This window comes from Fukomys damarensis, unplaced genomic scaffold (assembly GCF_012274545.1).
Source record: "Fukomys damarensis isolate Sample0158 unplaced genomic scaffold, DMR_v1.0_HiC HiC_scaffold_30, whole genome shotgun sequence".
NCBI lineage: Eukaryota > Metazoa > Chordata > Mammalia > Rodentia > Bathyergidae > Fukomys > Fukomys damarensis.
In genome coordinates, this window is record NW_022900942.1 from 8,980,476 (window position 1) to 9,001,124 (window position 20,649).

The window sequence follows — 20,649 nt, forward strand, 5'->3', positions numbered from 1 at the left end:
GTTATAAAAGTTTTGTAGTAAGTGAGATGGAGAAAAATATTAAGAAGGCCATAAGATATACCTTTGATATGAGAGAAATTTATATGATTTTGTATGCTTTTATATTTCCTGCTAGAAAGATAAAAAGATAATGACAAAATTGGAAAGTTCATGTATGTCAAGGGAAAGCTTGGGTAAGTCATTTATCAAAAGAAATATGTATGTTTGCTTGTTGATTTGATGGAACCCAGGCTGTTCCTTCTAAAAGCTCCTTGTTGTTCAAAAGGCTATACAAGGGACATAGAGTAAGGTTGTTCCCTCAGAGGTTGAGAACTCTTTGTGAAAGTGATTGACCTTCTTTTAATGTTGGATGGATGACTGATGAAAAAATGGGTAGGGGAACAATTGAGTATGTATATTGAGTGGTAACCAGAGACAGAGGACAGCCAGGGCATCCAGAGCAATTGTCTTACATCAACTCATGGCTAAATATAGTCCAGAGCCGATCTGGATGGCTACCTCCCTGTCTGGTGGCATACTGTAAAACACTCGTGGCCCAAGCTTGGCCTAAAACAAAAGAGATTTTAAAAAAGCAACCCTGCTGGGTGACACAGGGATAAAGAAAAGGCAGCACAACACAAGGCTGACACTGAGTGCCCTGCCCAGCTGCTAAAGGCAACAGAGAATGAGCTCAAGCGACAGAAGGGGCTGAAGCAGGACTCAGTGAAGCAGCAGTGGCAGGTGGAGGAAGAGAACCTTGTACTAAAGGTGATCTTTGAGACAGCTACTGCCAGCAAAGCAGAAATAGAACTAGGCTAGGGTGTATCCACAGCAATGCTGAGGACATACTGCACAGCAAGGAGCAGGTGGAACTGAAGCTGCTTGGCAGTGACAGTTGGCAACAGAGTAGGAGGAACAACAGCACCTTGAGGCAAAACATGCATAGAGAAGAGCCTGGCAGCTGAGAAGGAAGCTGCAAGGCAGCACAAGGCTGTGCTGGAGAAAGTCAAGCAGTTAAAAGCCAAGGTGGGAGATGCAGAATAGCTGAAGCAATTGACAGAGACACATGCCTAGGCCAAGGCGAAGGTACAGGGGTGGAGCTACAAGAACTACAATGCATGCAGGAGGAGATGGCCCAGTGGGAAGAGGCAGCAATGAATGCACAGCAGCAGAAGCATAGTATCCAGGAAGAACTTCCAACGGCAGGCCAAGGAAGTAGAGAAAACCAGCTGTGGCAGACAGACAAAATGGAGACACCAGATATGCTAAGTGCAGGTAACCCTGAAGACAGCTCAACTTTGCACAGAAGCAAAGCTGCAGAACAAATGTGCCTCCTTTGCAGAGAAGACTGCATAGTTGGAGCACACCCTGCAGGAAGACCATATGGCACTGGCCCAGCTGTGGGAAAAAGCAAAGCAAGGAGCACAACAGACAAAAGCTAAACGTGCTTGTGAGGAGGCTGAGTGAAAGCTGAAGTGCTGGCAGCTAAAGGCCAATGAGGCACTGAGGCTACAGCTACAGAGGTGGTGGTACAACAAAAGAGTTTAACATAGTCCAAAGCCAAGGAACAAAAAAATAGAGGTTATATTCAGATAAGTCACCAAAGCCAGGAACAGCCAAGTTACAGACTAACACATAAGGTTCCCAGAGTGTGGGCCAAAGATAACCCACCTGGGCTGATTGTAAATCAGACACTGGTGATAGAAGAATTAAAAGCAAGGGCAATTCCAGTTCAAGTTCCCCAATACCTCCTCCCCCAGGAAGCCATACAAGGCATTCAAGGACATTTAAAACAGCTCTTAGAACATACAATCTTGACTAGATGTCAATAATCCTAAAACACCCTGCTCTTTTTCCAGTATGCAAACTGGGAACTAATGAAAATAAGCAGTACAGGACTTACATGCTGTGAATCAGGCCATTGAAACCATTTACCCAATGGTACCAAATCCATATACATTGATGGGACTCATTCCAGCAAGTGCTGCCTGGTTTACTTGCTTGAATTTGAAAAATGCTTTCTTTTGTCTCTGCCTTGCACCAGTCAGCCCATTTTTGCATTTCAATGGGAGAATCCTGTCAGGAAAAAAAGAAACAGCTCAACTGGACTAGGCTTCCTTTAAGGATTCAAGGACTCTTCCACAATCTACTGGTACTGGCTACTTACCTCAAAGCCTTCATCATACCGGAGGACAAATGCACATTGCTACAGTATTTAGATGACCTCCTTTGGCTACCCCAACTCTAAGGACTGCTGTCAAAAAAATTAGGGACCTCAGGCTAGGGATTTAACTCAGTGGTGCCACTACCTGCCTTGAAAGCACAAGGTCTTGAGTTTGATCCCTGACACCAAAAAAAAAAAAAAAAAAGACACAAATCTACCAACAAAGGGTCAGATACTTAGGCTTCTTAGTGACAAAAGAAGAATGACAATTGTGCTTGAACAGAAACAGGCTATCTGTGCCCCCTGAACCCCAACCACCTGATGACAAATAAGGGAATTTGGGGACAATGGGATTCTGTCATATGTAGATCCCTGACTCTTCACTTATGCTTAAGCCTTTATGTAAAGGGAGGAGGAAGAGACCTTCCTCTGAAAAGCTAATCAAGAAAGAACATTTAAACAGATCACAGAGGCCCTGACTCAGGCCCTGGACTTAGGATTGCCAGATACAACCAAGCCTTTTTTTCCTATATGTCCATGAATGAAAGGGAATGTCCATAGGAGTCCTAACTTAGGTCGTGTGATCGTGACATTGCCATGCAGCATACTTGTCAAAGTAGTTGGACTCTGTGGTCCTAGGATGATCTCTATGCTTTAAGGCACCTGATGCCACTGCCCTACTGATGCAGGAGGCTGACAAGCTGACTTTGGGACAACAACTGACTATTCAAGTACCATATTCAGTTATAATCTTAATGGACCAGAAAGGATACTATTAGTTATCAAGTCCAAGAATGATTTGCTATCAAGGGTCCTATGTGAAAATCCTCACATAACTCTAGAGACAGTGAACACTCTTAACCCAGTCACTTTGCTCTCAGTTGAACTGGGAGATCCCCTTGGTGATTACATAGAACTGTGGATGGCATATTTTGGAGCAGGGGAGATCTCACAGATCACCCCCTCAGAAGGCTAGATGATGACTACTTCACAGATGGGAGCAGTTTCATGTTAGAAGGGGTCCACTGTGCAGGATATGCAGTGGTGACACTGGACTCTGATAGAAGCTCAGCCTCCACCTACTGGAGCCTCAGCCCAAAAGACAGAGGTAATAGCCTTGACAAGGGTTCTTTTGTTAGCAAGGACAAAAAGGCTAACGTCTATACTGACTGCAAGTATGTCTTTGCTACAGTACATGCTCATGGGGTATCCATAGGGAGAGAGGACTCCTGATGCTGGAGGAAAAGAATAAAACATAAAGAAATTTTACAGCTCCTAGATGGTCTATGGATCTCAAAGAAAGTGGCTGTTATACACTGCGGGGGGCACCAGAGTACTGGAACATGAGAAGCCAAAGGGTAGACAGGGAAACAAAAGTCTGCTATGATGGCTGCACAACCCAAAAGAGGGGACTTAGCCGTGGCTATCATCCAAGAGTCCTCTCCTTGAGACCCAAAAGTGAAAAAGTCTGGTTTGCCTGAGAGATAGGAAATTATATCAAGGGAGGATGGTGGAAATTCTCTCATGGGAGACCGACCCTTCCTGAAATGATGGCCCCCAGATTTGTAAAACAATTCCATCAAGGGTCTCACATGGGAAAAGACAACACTGGAGATGTTGCTAAGCTGTTATTTCTAATTGTCAAGACTCATTCCAATCACCCCAGCTATATGTGAGCAATGCTTAACTTGTGCTCAGAACAACTTGAGACAAGGGCCCACATGGATCCCAGGTACTCAAAAATGAGTGCTATCCCTTGTGAAAACTTGGTTGTGGACTTCACTGAACTGCCTCAGGAAGGAGCCTATCGATATATGTTGGTGCTCATGTGCATCTTTTCAGGATGGGTTGAAGCTTTCCCCACCCAAACAGAAAAGACACAAGAGATGACAAAGGTACTGTTGAGAGACATTATCTCAAGGTTCAAAATGCGTTTGATCTTGGGTCAGACTGGAATTCATAGCTGAGATAGTCCAAATACTAACACAGATGTTAAAAAATAAAATTGAAACAGACAGCTGGCCATAGAGCTCAGGAAAACAGACAGCTGGCCATAGAGCTCATAGAGCTCATGCACTCATAGAGTGCATGAATCAGACACTTAAACAATTGTTAAAAAAATATTGCCAAGAAATCCACCTGAGATGGGGTGAAGTCCTGACCATGGTCCTCCTCCAAGTCAGTTGCAACCCCACCAAACAAAACTGGATATTCCCCTTAAGAGATTTTGTTTGTTCAGCTACCCCAATTATAAGTCAAATTGAGGGTAATTTTTGTGAACTAGGGGAATTGAACCTAAGGAAGCAGATAAAGGCTGTGGGAATAGAATATGACATCCAAGGCTGGGTAAAAGAGAAAATACCCATAAACCCAACAGACTCAATATACCCCTTCAAACCTGGGGAGTTCTTGGGTCCAGAAATGGAATCCAACTCTAGAGCCCATATAGGATGGGCCCAATACTATAATCCTGTCCATCCCCACTGCTGTTAAAGTTGTAGGAATTGTGCCTTGGACCCACCACAGTCAGCTAAGGCCAACAGCCCTAGGCAAGTGGACCAGCCAGAAAGATCCAGATGACCCAAATCGACTGATCCTGTGATGCGATCAGGCTGCCACTGGAAATGGCAGCCTTTCTCTAGTCACTCCTGAAGCTGACTCGTCCACACATGGCCACAGCTTGAGCATCAAGAGAGTTACCAAACAGCCTAAGTCTCTTTTCCTTTATAATTCTCCCTCAAGAGCTAACCCCTCATAACCACATAACGATAGTGATGTTCTCTATTAAAAAGTCATCTATACGGGCCAGGGATTTAGCTCAGTGGCATCACTGCCTGCCTTGCAAGCACAGGGTGCTGAGTTCACATCCCAGATACCACAAAACAAAAACTCGTTTATAGAAAGGATCAAAGGGGTGAATAAATAAAAACTTAGAGCAAAACAGGTTTTATCCAGCCTTGGACAGTTCCCCCCAACCTCAGATAACACACCCCCAACCCCACCCCAACCCACTGTAACTCCTTGTTCTGCTCTAGATAAAATTGGCAACGATGTCCTGTAAACAAAGCTTATGACATCTTCTTCTCACAAAGTTAACAAGGCTGTCTTCTTTTCAAGGCTATGTTACAAGGCTATCACCCCATGATTAATTGCTTCTGTCTGGCTTTTGTAACTTAGTCTGCCACCACCCCCAACCCCAGTTTTGTACTACTAGAAAGACCGCCCCCCCAGACACATGCATAAAAACTGGGGCCTTTTGTTTGGGGCTCAGCCTTTAGTCTATTCAATGTACACCTAAAACCTTGAATAAATCCTGTTTCTCCCGTGGTCTCTCATCTCTTGAATTCTGCGACAATAGCTTGGAATAAATATCTGTTCACATTGTGAGCTGAGCCAAGGATGACTCCAGGCCCTGCACTGAACTGACCACATCCTGTTGATAACCCTGAAGCAGTTTTGATTCCACTTTCCCCACTCCAAGAAGCTGAATGGTTTTACCTGGGTGCTAGCAGAGGACATGGTCCCCTGGATCAGAGACAGAGAGATTTACCATTCTTGGTAACATTAGGAGCCACAGCATTGGCATTTTAGTCAAAGTCCAGCCCCAGTTTCCAAGGGACGACCCAAAGTGGGCTTATAGGGGTCTGCACACCAGTGTTTTGCTGTAGAACAGAAATCTGGGCATGGGGAATCTGAATCTTTCCTCTCCTGAAGTATAGAAAGTAAGCCTACCAGAGCTTTGCCTTAGAGTGAGACTGCCTTGCTCATCCTGGTCAAGAAATGAGTCCCTGTGCAAACTCTGTCCTCTGAGGCTGTATCCCCACAAACAGTCTTGAGAGCTCATCTGGAGTCATGAAGGAATGGGAGAGAGTGGTAAAGAGCTGCCTCCCAAACCTCACAGCACTTTAGCTGAAGAGAAAACAGAAGGCAGAGCAGGGAAGGAAGACACATGATGCACTGATTTTACAGAGCACCAACAGCCCGGCAGCAGGCCAGCAGCTCCTCAGGCCAGACCATCACCACTTTGCAGTGTGGTGGGGCACAGGGGCTCTGTGTGCTCCTGTCTTTGCTTGGGTTTAAACAAGAACACTTGATACTAACAGAGTCAAGCACTCTGGAAAAGCTCATCTAAACAGTTAAGACAACCCCACTGTAGTGAAATCAACTTTTTACAATCTGCCAGTCAAAATGAAAACGCTTCCCTTACATTTCAAAAACTTTAGAGCAAGAAGGATTCTACAAACAGGCCTCAAGGGACAGTCCCTTACCATCCCTCTGCCCCACATCCAGGAGGTAGAGACCACTTCAGCATCTCTATCCCTACCTTGTGACAGGAGGAAGGCAACCTGAAACACAGATGTCCTTAACTTTTTACTTGAACAGGAGAATGGTCAAAAACTAAAATCCCTACCAGACAGTGTCAGTCTAGAAATGTGATACACAGTAAAATACATTCATATACATTCCTAAAGAGCTAAAAACTATAAACTAACTCCACTGGTATTTCTGAGAAAGTCCAATATCCTACATACACAGGCAAAACGACAGCAGGCTTGATTTTCATAAGTCACTCTTAGATGCCCTTCGGACAACACAGAAAGCAGCGTCTCTGCCAGGGGGATGATAGATGCATGGCCTGGCCTCCTGCAACCCGAGTCTGACTGGCTACAGACCCGGCACTAGCAGGCGACACTGACCCTTGGTAGATGCATTAGCTGCAGAAAAGGTCCTGCTGCCAACAGTTATCACTCACCCCCAAGCCCCAATAATATACAAGAGTTTTAAAATAATACAAAAACTATTTTTATTATTTTTAAAAGCCAGCACAGTGGCTTTTGGCATAACTATCCATTTCTAATACAAAACTGGATTAAATAAATATCATCCAAGGTATAAATAGACCATGAGACAATTCTGAAGATAAAAAGAGAACTCTTCTGTAAATTAAAAAATTAACTTTACATTTTCTTCAGTGGTGACTCAAGAACAATCACTATGGCATTTTAGAACTTGTCAAATATAATACAAATCTTGATTCAATACAAAAGTCTTCATGCTATAGTGTTACATATAGAAAAAGATTAAATATCAAAATCTTTTATGATTACTATCTATTGCTCCTGGCACTTATACTAATGAATTTCTACGTTTTTAGTGCTTTAAATATTTTTTAGTCATTTATATAAAAACCTACCACAGTGTGCACAAGTGTGTGCAGAGAGGGGCAATAAATCCAGAGAGGACACACAATGACTGGAACCAAGCCATGGCCCATGGGCCCTACCAAGACACGAAATGTCACTGTCAGGGATGTGTAGGGCTTCTGACCTTAAAAGAATTGTTGCTTCAATTTTGAGACAACAAACCATATGCAACCAGATTTCAAGGTAGTATAAGGTAGAGATACAGGGGCCCAAAACAAATACAAGAAATTACATTAGATTATGTATATGTAGGCTCTTTTGAAATTTCATTCTAAAAATTCCAAAGCATCTACATTATAGGAATACAAATTCAGTGTAAAAAGAGAACTCTAGATTCAGAAGTATGGTTGCATAATCTCTCTGCCAATTTCACAATGCAACGGGCTTAAGAAATGATGACACTAATGATCAACTCTTGGATTAATTCTTTTGGTAGGGGGGCAGAGTACAGACTATGAAATAAGCTTCAGGAAAGACAAAATTAAAGAAGCAGGCATAACATATTCCTAGAAATGGGAACCAGAAAGCAGTTCTATATATTTTGTATATTTCCTTATAAAACGTTATACAAGTCTCTGTGATGGTACTTTAATTTGAAAAGGTGAATTGTGATGAGCTATCTTTCTTGAAAGAGGGACATCCACACAGGTAGAATGGAAATCTACTCTTTAACATCTGTACTTGCACTGACACATCTCACACACAAACACACATCAGAGTTCAGAGCAGAACATAAGCCAGTCTTTTGGGTTTTATTTTTTGTTGTTGTTTTTGCAGTACTGGGAATAGAATTCAGGGCCTTTGATCTGAGGTGTATCTCCAGCCCTTGTTCGATTTTTGAGACTGGGTCTCACTGAGTCACTAAGTTGCCCATGCTAGGTTCAAACTTGCAGTCCTTGACCCTCAGCCTCCCAGAATGCTGGGATCACAGGCATGCATCACTACACTCAACTGTAATTTAAAAACTCAACATTTCTTTAGAAATGACAATGGAGGAAGGAGCACAGGATATAGTAGAGCCACATTCCCTAGCAAGTGCTGCCCACAGTGGAAACAACTGGCTAGTACAGTTTCGAGGGCCCGCAGCAGCATTGTGGCAGAAGATTGGTTTCTGATGAGCAGCCCAGCAGCTGCAGGCAGCACTTGCCACCCAAGGATTGTTCTTTTACATAAGATATCTTCCAAAATTTACATGTGTCTTAGCACCTCTGGTACAGAAAGGGGCTCAAGCAAAGCTCAGTGGGCCTGGGGAAGCATTTGAGTTTATGTCTTTGAAAGCATGTTTCTATTTCATTTTATTTTTTATTTTTGGATTTTTGAGACACGGTCTCACTATGTAGTCTAGGCTGATCTCAAATTCACATGATCCTTCTGCCTCAGCCTCTTAAATGCTCGGATTACAGTAGCATGCTACCATGCCCAACCACGTTTCTATTTTAATCTAGTATTCTTCCATATATTTTGCCCACACTAGATTCCTCTGGATATGTCTTTAGTTTCACATTTAGCATCTTTGGAAAGGTAATTTCTGCTTTCAGTTTACTGAAGTACTAAAGAGTTCCTTTATCATGAACTTGGGTTAAAGAACTTTCAAAGAGAAACAAAATCCTCAATGTGATGGTTGCTGAGAACAACTAGGAATGGGGGTGGCACTTGTACAGGGCCATACTAATGCACAGGACTTGCTGTAAGGAGCCAATCCTGAATATTAGCAAAGCCCACAGAAAGACATTACATGAGTGAATTTTCATTGTCTAGAATTCACAGAGGAAAAGGAAAATGTCATTAAATTTCTTCTCTGTTATAAATATCTAAACTTGAAATTAATTCACATGCCGAAGTATTTTATCTTAAATATTTCAAAGAAAAAGAACCCCCCATTATTTCTAATGTCAATATATATATATATATATATATATATTATTGAATCTAAAAATACAACTCTCTACCCTCAAAACCCTGGTTACTCATGAGGCTAGAAATTTCTTTCCTAAAACAACTTTTTAATCAACTAGTAAAGTACAAAGTTCAATCTTGTAAACCACAAATATTCAAGTGAAATGATGTCTTTCCAAACATCTTATATTTCCAAGGAATGTTTGTGCAAGAAGCAGCTTTTATGACTAGGAAGTAAATTCAATTAATACACAAGTGTCTTGTGTTTGCCTGCTAATAAACTGAGAAAAGACACAAATGGATTGTTGATAATTTTTTTTCTTTACGCAAAATAAAAGTAGGCTTCAGGTTCATCTGTTAAGGCCTTACTTAAACAACAATTAACAAGTACAGTCACTAAACTATGTTCTCTATACAATTAAGAATTTAACACCCCTTTTTAGAGATGTCCTGAGATGACATTTAATGCTAAAAGCAAAATAAATAACCCAGCAAGAACAGAAATTTAAAATTCCAGTAATTTCAACTTTGTGGATATTTGTTCACTAAAATTAACATTTCTAAAATATTTTAATACAAAACTATAAAAGAAAAAGTGCATTAAAAGCAGAGCCTTTAAAACTCTTGCACAATTACAATTATTCTGAAAATACTACCACAGCCAGGTGAACACACTGACATTCAGGGAGTGTCAGGATTTATAATAAGTCCAATATCACAAGAAGTCAAATAAGGCTTTTCTTTTCTTAAAAAAATATACAATACACAAAGTAGTTTGGAAAAAGAAGGTAATATTATTTAACAGTTTTCTGACTTAAATATTTTCACAAAACAGAAGTTTTCATGTCACCGCCAATGTTACTTATATACAAATGCCAAAAGTAAACAACAACAAAATCAAAAGATGACCTTTCAAAATAACAGTGAAATGTCTCTTTCTTTAGGAATCGGAAATGAGCTTCTCTTTTAATATACAAAGTCCATACAATATTTATAATAAAACTACTCTCTTCTGAAACCAAGGAGGTAAAGAGAGAAAATAAAGGCAGTTATTTTTCAGAAAAAAAAAATAAAACCCAGCTCTATGTTACAGTGAAAAAGATACCCATTTATTAATAAAATGAACACAATACCGATCTGAAGTGCTCGTCGGTAAGTGAGCCTTGGATGCGTTCTCTGCGATGGGGACTAGTGTTTCTATTTACAAAATATACTGTTCAGCCACACAGAGGCCCATATATTTGTCTATGTACATCTGTATTTATATATAGAACATATAAATAATTTCAAAGGAAAATTAACATGAAGTAGAGAACCTTCCATCTTTGGAATGCTGCAGGAATGATGTGTGCACTCTGCCCCAGCACAGGTGAGATTTGGTTTGGGACATATCTAATGTGGCACCACTGATGACACTAAACAATTCCCTGAAATAAAAAACACATCTCTTTATACATGAAGAGGAAATCATAGGGTTGTTATAGGTTCGTAACTTTAAACTACAAGTAAACTGAGGTGGACAGGGACAGCATTTGTTCCCAGGAGATGGTTCTGCCATTTTCTCTTTGCAGTGTATGGCTTGTGCTTCTGCGGGGATCTGACTCACATGACTGAGCAGACTCATGCAGCAAGTGTGTCACCATCCTGTGCAGACAGCTGGTCCTCACTTAGGGGTCGGGTTTCCTCAATTCCCCCTGCTGGAACCCCAGGTACTGCATTCTAACTAGGGATTAGATTTCTCATAAAGAGAGAACTGGTCCAGCCATCTCTCAAGGTATTACTTATATTAATTTAGGGTAGGCTAAAAAGAGTCAATTGCTACTAATTTTCAAAATGCACAGAGTAAAAAGTGGAAAAACTTCCCTGTGTGTTTATGACATTCTCTTGTGAACTTCATGCACCTATCTTATGTTTGTTTTGTAAGCAATGCTTCTTATAACAGAAAGCATGAGGGAATATCTTACATATTTTGTTCATGTTAACTTTTGTCTTTGCTAATACAAAGAAATCACACTACAATAATAGTAAGATCCAGTTAATTTCTTTTTAACTAGATACACTGGCCATGGAGAAGATGAAACTGACTTGTAGTACCTGAGTTCAGTGATTTTTAGACAAATGAGAACAAGGCGATTACATTTTTCCCAGTTTTTTTTTCCTATAAGTCTCTGAAAGACAATGATTCTTTAGATAATTTTATAGCTAAAAAACTATTTGTGGTACATTTTTAACACTTGAAGCTTTAAAACAGAAATTGTGAGCGCTTGTTCTTCGCCAACATTGCTCTAGAAGCACTTGCAGGAGGTCTCGTGGCCTCAGAACACATTGGTGAGGGTCTGCCATTCCCCAGCAGCCTCCTGCACCACCTCCTCCAGGTGCAGTGTCCGCAGCTCCTCTCCATCCTGCTCCTGGGAAACAGTGGCTGCTTGCAAGGTTCCTGCAAGGTGGCAAAGAGAAAGCAAGCCTCAGACCTTTAGTAATAGGACAGGATTCACATTTAAGTAAAACTACCCAGGAAAAACAGACAAGAAACCTCTCACTTGGTCTACTTTCCATCCTAGGGTTAAAAAAAAAAAAAAAAAAAAAAAAAAAAAAAAGTTATTTTTGTCAGTAACAATCACTGTGATGTGTGTGCAGAGTGCTTGGTACAGGCACCCAAGCCTATAAAGGCTATGTAAATATGGAATCGATGAGCAACAACACCTATGACTTTCCTAATAGAAAAGAAAATAGGAAGCCCTACAGCAGTGATGGCAAAACTGTCAGAGCTTTCAATGATACAAACAGCCTGCTGCAGCATACATGCCATAGGTTTGCCACTACTGCCCTACAGTATACACGATAAAGAGAAAAATGATCCTTTCCTTCCTCAAAAACTCCCCACAATATAAAGTGTTCTAGCTCTCCACTGGATAGATAAAGACCTAACTTCATTCACAGAGCAAACCATCTTAAAACAACTAAACATAAACTTATGAAACTCACAGATCATGGAAGCGGCTCTATCTACTGTAATATTATACTTCACACTCCTTCTTCACATGGCTCCTGCTACCAGGACAGCCTGGTCTATGTTACTTACTATCATTCCTTTGTTTAATAAAGATACTACTACTAGAGTAAGAAACAAAGAGGAACACAAGGGAGACATATAGCAGGTCACACCCTGACATCTCTGCTTCAGTGACATCAATGTTAATACATCATAAAGAGAAACAGAGGTCCATATTTGCCTGCACTGAGGAGACAGAACATAGGCTAGAGTACTTGCCTAGAGTCTGCATGTCCCCCCACCCCACGCAGGTGCTAGACTGGCCCCAAGCTCTGCAGATTCTCCCTGTTGCTATGCAGATGCCAGGCCAGCCCTGTGCAGTTCCTACCTGCTTTCATGCAGATACCAGGCTGACCCTGACCCCTGGGCACTAAAACAGCTCATGACCTCATGACGTGCACCCTGCTAGGAAAGAGACTACAGGATGTGTGACGACAGATGTGGAAATGCTGCCTGGGTTACCTAGGAATGTACTGCTTGCTGCAGAAAGCTCTGGTGAGAAGCTACTCAAGACATTGTGTTTGCCGAGGTTCTGAGTGGCACCTTACTTCCAATCTATTCCTGTCACCTTGTCAAAATAAATCAGAAACTTAATATCCGCAAATTCTGTTTGTGCACGTGTGTGAGAGGCAATGTACATGTAGTTGCACCTCAAAGAGTAGGACATATCTAAGTAATTTTATCATTGCAGGATCATGGCCAGAGTGCTTACATGAGCTAAGACAGCTAAGATGCACCAGGAGATATGATCTTATTAGACCACTGTCATACACACTGCCACTCATTGACTGAAATGTCATTAGGTGGTATAGAACCATACTCATACTAAATTAACAAATACATGGGTTTCCAGGCCTACTCTGCCCCTGGCTACACCACTCAGGGCATCTCCAAACCAGGCTTTTTTCTCCCCATGAACCAAAGCTGTGCCACATACATACAATGAGTAACTGCTATTTGAACTGAAGGAAACAACATATGAGACACTGGGAGTGTCCTAGGCCACCTAAGAGTAGGGCCTCTTACCCACAAAGCTGTGCGCTCGTTTCATGTGCAGCTTCATGTTGCTCTTCTGTGTGAAGCCCATGACACAGTAGTCACACTTGTAGGGCCTCTCCCCTGTGTGCTTCTTCATGTGTACCTGCAGCGCACTCTTCTGATTAAAGGCTTTTTCACAGAGTGTGCAGTGGAACGGCCGCTCCCCTATACAAGAAAAGCAACACATTAATGTCACTCATAAGACCATATTTGACAGCACATGTGAAAAATGTTCATTCAGAAGAAGTGTGGGATTCTTAGGAAGAGCACAGTGATTTTCTTCCTGCTGCTGTTACTCAGACTGATAATTAACAGGATTCTGGCAAAGCCACTCCGTGCTGAGACACAAAATAAAATTTTAATAAAAAGTTACTGAAGGCCGGGGATTTAGCTCAGTGGTTCTGCCACCTGCCTCACAAGCACATGGCCTCAAGTTCAATCCCCAGTACCAAAAAAAAAAAAAAAGTTACTGAGAGGCACAGAAGCAGCTAGAAATGAAAATAGAACATCTATGGTTTAAACAAAAATGTTTCTAACACATTTCATACAGTAACAAAAACAAAGGGCATGAGACTATCAAATCCATTTAATTAAAAGTGTAACTTATGAGCCAGGCATGGTGGCGCATGCCTGTAATCCCAGCACTTGGGAGGCTGAGGCAGGAGGATCGCTGTGAGTTCGAGACCAGCCTGGACTACATAGTGAGTTCCAGGTCAGTCTCAACTACATAGTGAGACTCTGTCTCAAAAAAAAAAAAAAATTGTAACTTATACTATACTTTTTAAAAGTGGTATTTAATTGCTTTGAAGGTAACAGATTTTTTTTTCATTTTCTCTCAGCTTTTTATTTATCTATTTATTTTTCCATTAAGTTCATTGGTACATTTTAGGTATATAATAGTTATATTCATCATTAGGATCTTGGTTATTTTTTCCCCAACTCAGCTTTTTATTTTGATAAGTTAAAAACCTATAGCAGAATGGAAAGGGTAGTCCAGTGAATTTCCACACACCCTTCACTCAGGCTCAGCAATTGTCTGGTTTGATTCTCCTGAACCATTTGAGAATTAGAGGCCAATGAGTGAGAACAACCACTCCGAACCTTGGCCTGAGTCTCCTGGAACAGCACATTCATCATCAAGGCTTCGGCAGGTAGACAGGGCTGAAGACTCATCCCCTTTGCTGTTTCAGCGGGAGCCAGGAAGGCTCCCTGGAAGAGGTGCTTTTGATCTTTTTTATTTTATATATTATTATTATTATTATTTGCTTTGCTTTTTGGGACAGAGTCTTGCTATGTAGTCCAAGCTGGATTTAAACTCACTATATGTATCCCAGGCTGGCTTCCTCCTGCCTCAACCTCCTGAATACTGGGATTACAGGCATGCACCACCATGCCTGGCCTGTTCTTTTTTTAAAATAGATTTTTAAAATTTTTTATTTTTGTTTTTGAGATAAGCTCTTACTTTGTTTCCCAGGCTGACTTCAAACTCCTGGGCTCAGATGATCCTCCTGCCTCAGCTTCCTGAGTAGCAGGTACTATAGATGCAGGCTGCCTCACTTGGCTTAACAGACTTTTGCTCTGTTTTTGTACTGGGGTGGAACCCAGGGTCTTATACCTGCTAGGCAGGTGCTGTCCCCCAGTACACCCCAGTCCCCAGGACCATGCAGGGTCTTATCCAGAACACTGTTCACATTTCATCATCAGATCTGAGCCCCTCTTATCTGAACAGTTTCTCAGATTTTCCTTACTTCTGATCTTCATTGTTTGTTTGTTGTTGCTGGTGTTTTTCTCCTCTTCAGTACTAAGGATTGAACCCAGGGTCTTCACACTGAGTTACATTGCCAGCCTTTTTTAGTTTTCATTTAGAGACAGGCTCTTGCTAACTCACTAAGTTGCTGAGACTGGGCTCCAACTTTTGATCTCCTGCCTCAGCCTCCCAAATAGCTGGGAGTACAGGTATTCGCCGTTGTAACTGGGTTCTTTCTTTCTGACTGCTGTTGAATCCACTTCCACAGCTGGTTGTGGATGAACATTCTGTTGTCCCCAAGGTTATTGGTGGGAAGTCAGAGAAAATGAGCTGCTCTTCTCCCAACCAGGGCTAGCCTGGTAGTGCGATGAGGAGGGGGAGCAGCTGTGACTTCCCAGCAAGCCCAGCATTGGGCAGTGATTACAGCAGCACCTGTGGGTCCTTGGAACTGGGCTTTGCAGAATGGGAAGGAGTTTGCCACATGGATGAACAGCATGGTGGGCAGGAGGCCATGTCGTGCATGAGAGCTGGGGGCTGGGAGCAGAGCCTGGTGTGATGGAGCTGGTGACAGGAACAGTGACAGGGAGGCAGTGTCCAGGCAAAAGAGGCCTCAGCTGGCTCAACTGGGGAGGGCTTAGCAGTCTGCCTTGGGTCAGGCTTCATCATACTCCGGGGACCCCTGTGGGTAGGTGAGGAGGGTGGGTGGGCTGGGCTCTGCCTGCTTGGGGCCAGTGACTGCTGCTCCTCAGGAACAGAGGCCGAGGTAACACATATATTGAACAATGGAAGGAAGAGCTGCCCAGTCTGGTGCCTGCTGGAAGCTGCAGGTGAATGTCACCACACACAGCAGACATTGGATCTTGAGAGGCCTAGAAGGGTCTCAAGAGTCCTGCCTTCTTGGGGAACCTGCTCCCCCACTCACTCACCTACCTTTCAGCCCCCTCGGGTAGCACAGTGTCTCGTTCTTTGCCTAGAAAGTTTACCCGGTTTGTTCTACAGGATAGCCTTCTGCTTACATCAGGCCACTCCTGTCCATGGCGCACAAGGGTCTCACACTGCGCCCAGAAGGGCCCTGCTCTGTGTCTCACAGCTCTGATAATGTGGCACTGAGTGTGATTTTCCTTCTCTTCAGTGGTCATGCAAATGAGGTTTTACCTTAGCGTACCAAGGTGTGCAGACACCTAAAGATGGCCCAAGCCTTCTGTGGTCCTAAGGATTGTAAATGCAAGAATTTCATGCCTCTGACTGTACTAGCTACAAAGGGAGATGATATAAGATCATTAATCAGTTGCCTCAGAGTAAGAAGCAAGATCAGCAGGGGTGCCTATATTGTGGCAAACTAGGCAAAAAGACCAAGGCCTGGGTTGAACTCTCCTTGAGACACAGGGAAGGAGATAGAAAGCCATCCCCCCATCTAGGGCTGTGTGCTAGCATGCCAGCACCAGCCAGTTTCAAGGACAGAATCTACTACAGTTGAAGTCTGATTAAAGAAAATACACATTCAGGTGCAGTCTATAAATTATGAGAACATGATAACTATCCCTGAACCCTGGACCACACGCTTGCTTGCTTCTTTGTGTGAATCTAATCGAAGTAAGGAGCACTGTCAGATCAGGGCTCTTTCTCCACTAGAGGCAAAAATCCCCTGGTCTCTTCTAAATTCTTTGTCTCTTTTGTTTTTAATCCTTGTTGCCCCCTGGGTCAGGGTAATTGTGTAAGGTGGTTCTTACATTATATAATTGCACAGCCCTTAAAAGTAACATCTCTGGCTGGGAGCAGTCCACAATCATAGAGGGTTCTCCTAACACCCTAGATGAGCCTGGAAGTGGAGTCCTCTCCAGAGCATCCATGTAAAGGGCCAAGGCTACCTCTAGCCTGTAAGATCCTGAGGAGACCCAGGTAAGGCCCACCTGCACAGCTGACCTGAATGCTGTGACACAGCCGAGGAGGCTGCTTCAAGCAGGTGAATCTTTTACGGAACAAGAGAACACTAATCCTACTCCTACCCCTTGCATCTTTTAATATATCAGCCAATTTATTATGATGTAAAACATAGTTATAAAATATTTCCAGATCACTCTGAGGTTAGGCAGTCTGTTAGATAAGCAAAAGAGGCGAGAGGCTATAGAGGAGAAGTCCACTTCCAGCCCAGGATGCTGGTCTGAGTGCTTGGGAGCAAGAGAGCAAGAGAGCAAGAGCAGAGCTTCACAAAAGTGACAGCACTAGGGGTTGGCTCATAAGCTGGTTGCCACATTTCCATGCCCTCAGGGCCATGTGTGCACGAAGGAGGGCTGAATGACCTCACAGAGGAAGACAGTCCCTAGCTAATACTTCTCCCCAAAATGAGAACATGAAAAACTGCTTATCACCATGAAATATTAGATGGTGTTAGATATTCACTAATTAAAAGCAAGCTATCAAGTGGAGTTTTTCATATCAAAACATCTTTTAAAATATTGCTCAAACTTTAACATCAGGTTTATGATCCATATAACTATAGAGATATGTCAGATGCTATTAGCATAACATCTTAATTACAAAAAAAATAGAAAAACTCAAATAGAAATAAAATAAATTTAAAATACCAAATGGAAATATTTAAATATGTAATGGCCCACAGTTTCATTAGCAGTGAATACTTAAGAAACTAGAATGGAGTCACATTAAAGCCAGAGACACATATCATTAGACCACTAAGTGTTAGACATATTACAGAAATATTTAACGAAGAACACAAACAGGCCCTGAGATTGACGGTAAATACTGATATTCTTATTCTACATTGAGCTTCCAATCTCTGCGTAAGGCTGAAGGTCACAATTCATTTCCCTAGATCTTCATTCTGGTTTATAAAGGCATTTATTGTACTATTCATCTTCATGTTTCTAACATACACGATAACTAACAATGCATGCTTAATTTTAAAGACAAAGGATAGTTTATCTTTGTTTTTTAATAAATGCATTATGAAATTACATAATTTTCTTTCAGAAAGTACACTGTCACCTGGTGGGTGCCAGGATCTGAACCCAATAGTCAAGGCCAACATGGGTATTTGTTTTTCTTTCAGAAAGTACACTGTCACCTGGTGGGTGCCAGGATCTGAACCCAATAGTCAAGGCCACAGCCTAGAACAGGCCCCTAGACCCCACATACTCTGAGTCTGCAGGTCAGGAGAGGCTACACAGGAGGGTGCTGTGTTGCAGGCTTGGGACAAAAGGAGAGAGCTCTGCAGGCTGACCCTGAAGCTGAACTGTAAAAAGACTCAGGGAGAAGGGCTGAGAGGTCAACTGCAGGCAAAGACTATGTTGCCTTAAAAGGTAGGAACCCAGGAGAGGGTATGTAAAGAACTCTGGGAGGGAAGAGCTGTGGCTCAGGATGGCCTATGGGGTACAGGAGGACACGGAGTTCCCCAAAGGCTCAAGGGGATGATATGCTCAGATTTACCTCACACATTTTCTCAGTCTGGCTGAACATAGACGGGGAGGCAGAGAGACAGGGCAATGCACAGCTCTTGGTACAAGTAAGAACACAGATGAGACAAGTATTGAAGCAGAGCAGAGAAATGGGCCAAGACTCAGGAAGGCTTGTTTATTTGCTGTGTTGTTTTTTCCTTTGGGGCAAAAAGCCTGAACAGATGTAGGCAGTGATGAGAGCAGAAGAGAAGACAAGTCTGTCAACAGTAGAGAAAGAGAAGAGCAGGCAGGCCTGGGGCACTGGGGAGTGGTCTCCTAATACTTTGATTCCCCCTGGTCATAATGCAAATAGCAAAGTCTCTACTTGAAAAAGCAGATAATAAATTGATCCAAAATTAGGGAAGCCTCCTGTTTCAACTTAGCAACTCAGACCTTGTCAAAATAAAAAATAAAAAGCACAGTATAGCTCAATATGAAGAACTAGGTTTAATCCCCAATATTACCAAAACAAAGATTAGGGGAAAATGGAACTTAAAGACCTTGCTTTGAAAATAATACATTCTATTTACATGTTGACTCCTATACTGCCATCAGTGAAGTCCACTTCAAAGAGCAGTAAAATAAAAGCACATCACATCTTATTACCTGTGTGAATACGGCTGTGTCGCTCCAGCTGGCTTGGTTTGGCAAATGCCTTTTCGCAAGTGTCACATTTGAACACTCTTGGCTTCTGAGAGCTTAAGGAAGGGCCGGCTTGGTGTGTCAGCATGTGCTCCTAGTAGAACACACAGAAACCAAGTGCATATTAGAGCATAACAGAACGTCAGGGGTTTAAAACAGCAAAGGAAAAACAAATCGCCCTGAATACCCACATCAGTGGCCAGGGTCAACACAAAGGCTCATCTCTGACTATGCTTTCAAAGATGAGAATCCAGGAGCAGTACAGGCTGTTAAGGAGACCCAGGCTCTTACCTAATATAATTTCAAAAAGGCAACAACTTCTCCTCTTTAGGCTGTGGTACAGGCTAAAGGAGACCACAGACCATGAGTCCAATAAGAGAGTCCCTGAAGCCACTCTGCTTTTCCTCTTTACACATAAATCCACCTGGAAGTCATGGCCCACAGGTAGCTCTGCAGAGGTCTGCAGACCATCATCAAAACACCTGCTCAGGTAGGTTCTTCCAATTAAAGGACTACTGGTTCATAAGGAATTGCCAATCTTCTGCAGCCACAATATAATTCTGCACTGTAGGTGTTCTGTGATTACTGGTTTGTCAGGAACCCTGCATTTGTGTGACTGCAGTTTTTTCTCAGGGATCTGATAGCTGCCATGCTGCAGGCTTCTGAGCATACCCATTGTTATTTTCCCATGTTTTATAAGGTAACTAATTATCCTGGTAGAGTAGTCTTTAGGTTATGCTCTTCCCTTAAAGCAGAGCTCAGAGGGAAGAGAACCTCTGTGGAGTACTTCCACTGTGAGCCCCATGTTGTAGCTCCATTCCCAGCAGAGCCTGTGAGATTTGTCATACACAAGAGGGAGGTAGAAAACTCAACTCCAGAGGTCAGGGAGTTTCCTCCACAGCACAGACAGAAACTAGCCTCAAGAGGAGGTGCTTTAAGCTAGTACAGAAACCACAACACCCCTGCAGCGTGCCTATCTGTAAACAACTGGAACTTACCCTTCCCTGTTCAACCTTTGTTGTTGCTGTTTTTTGGTACCGGGGATCAAACTCCGGTCCTTGCACTTGTGAGGCAGGTAGTAGAACCACTAAGCTAAATCCCTGGCTCCCTGTTCAATCTTGGTTTCTATTCTACAAGTCTGTGTCACACTTAATATAAATGACATACAGCTCCAACTTTCTGAGGATGGAGCCACCTGCTTCTGGGACCATATTCTTTGCACACAGTAGGCACTCAATGTCTGCCAACTGAAAGGAATGCTGAGGTAGTATATAGGGAACAGACTGTCCACGGGTCAGGATGGATTCCTTCATAAGCCTACAGTCTATCTCCAGAGGACAAAAGCATGCATAGGATTGCAACACTGAGAATTTAAGCTGACAGCTTTAAAGAAACACATATGAGCTGCATTTCTCCCAGAACAGTAAGGCCTTGCTTGGCTGGATGTGGATGTCTAGTTGAAATGAGACAGG

General features: G+C 42.5%; 1 protein-coding gene across 1 annotated transcript in view; it reads right to left on the reverse strand.

Annotated features, from left to right (window-relative positions):
* Positions 1 to 9,310: 9,310 nt before the first annotated feature.
* Znf236 (zinc finger protein 236) overlaps positions 9,311 to 20,649 on the reverse strand; it is a gene marked incomplete at its 5' end in the record, with an annotated part of 117,689 nt that continues 106,350 nt past the window's right edge. The window contains 3 exons of the mRNA XM_033757385.1: positions 9,311 to 11,680; positions 13,322 to 13,498; positions 19,142 to 19,271. Coding sequence (XP_033613276.1) covers positions 11,559 to 11,680; positions 13,322 to 13,498; positions 19,142 to 19,271 — 429 coding nt within the window. The remainder of the gene's footprint in view (positions 11,681 to 13,321; positions 13,499 to 19,141; positions 19,272 to 20,649) is intronic.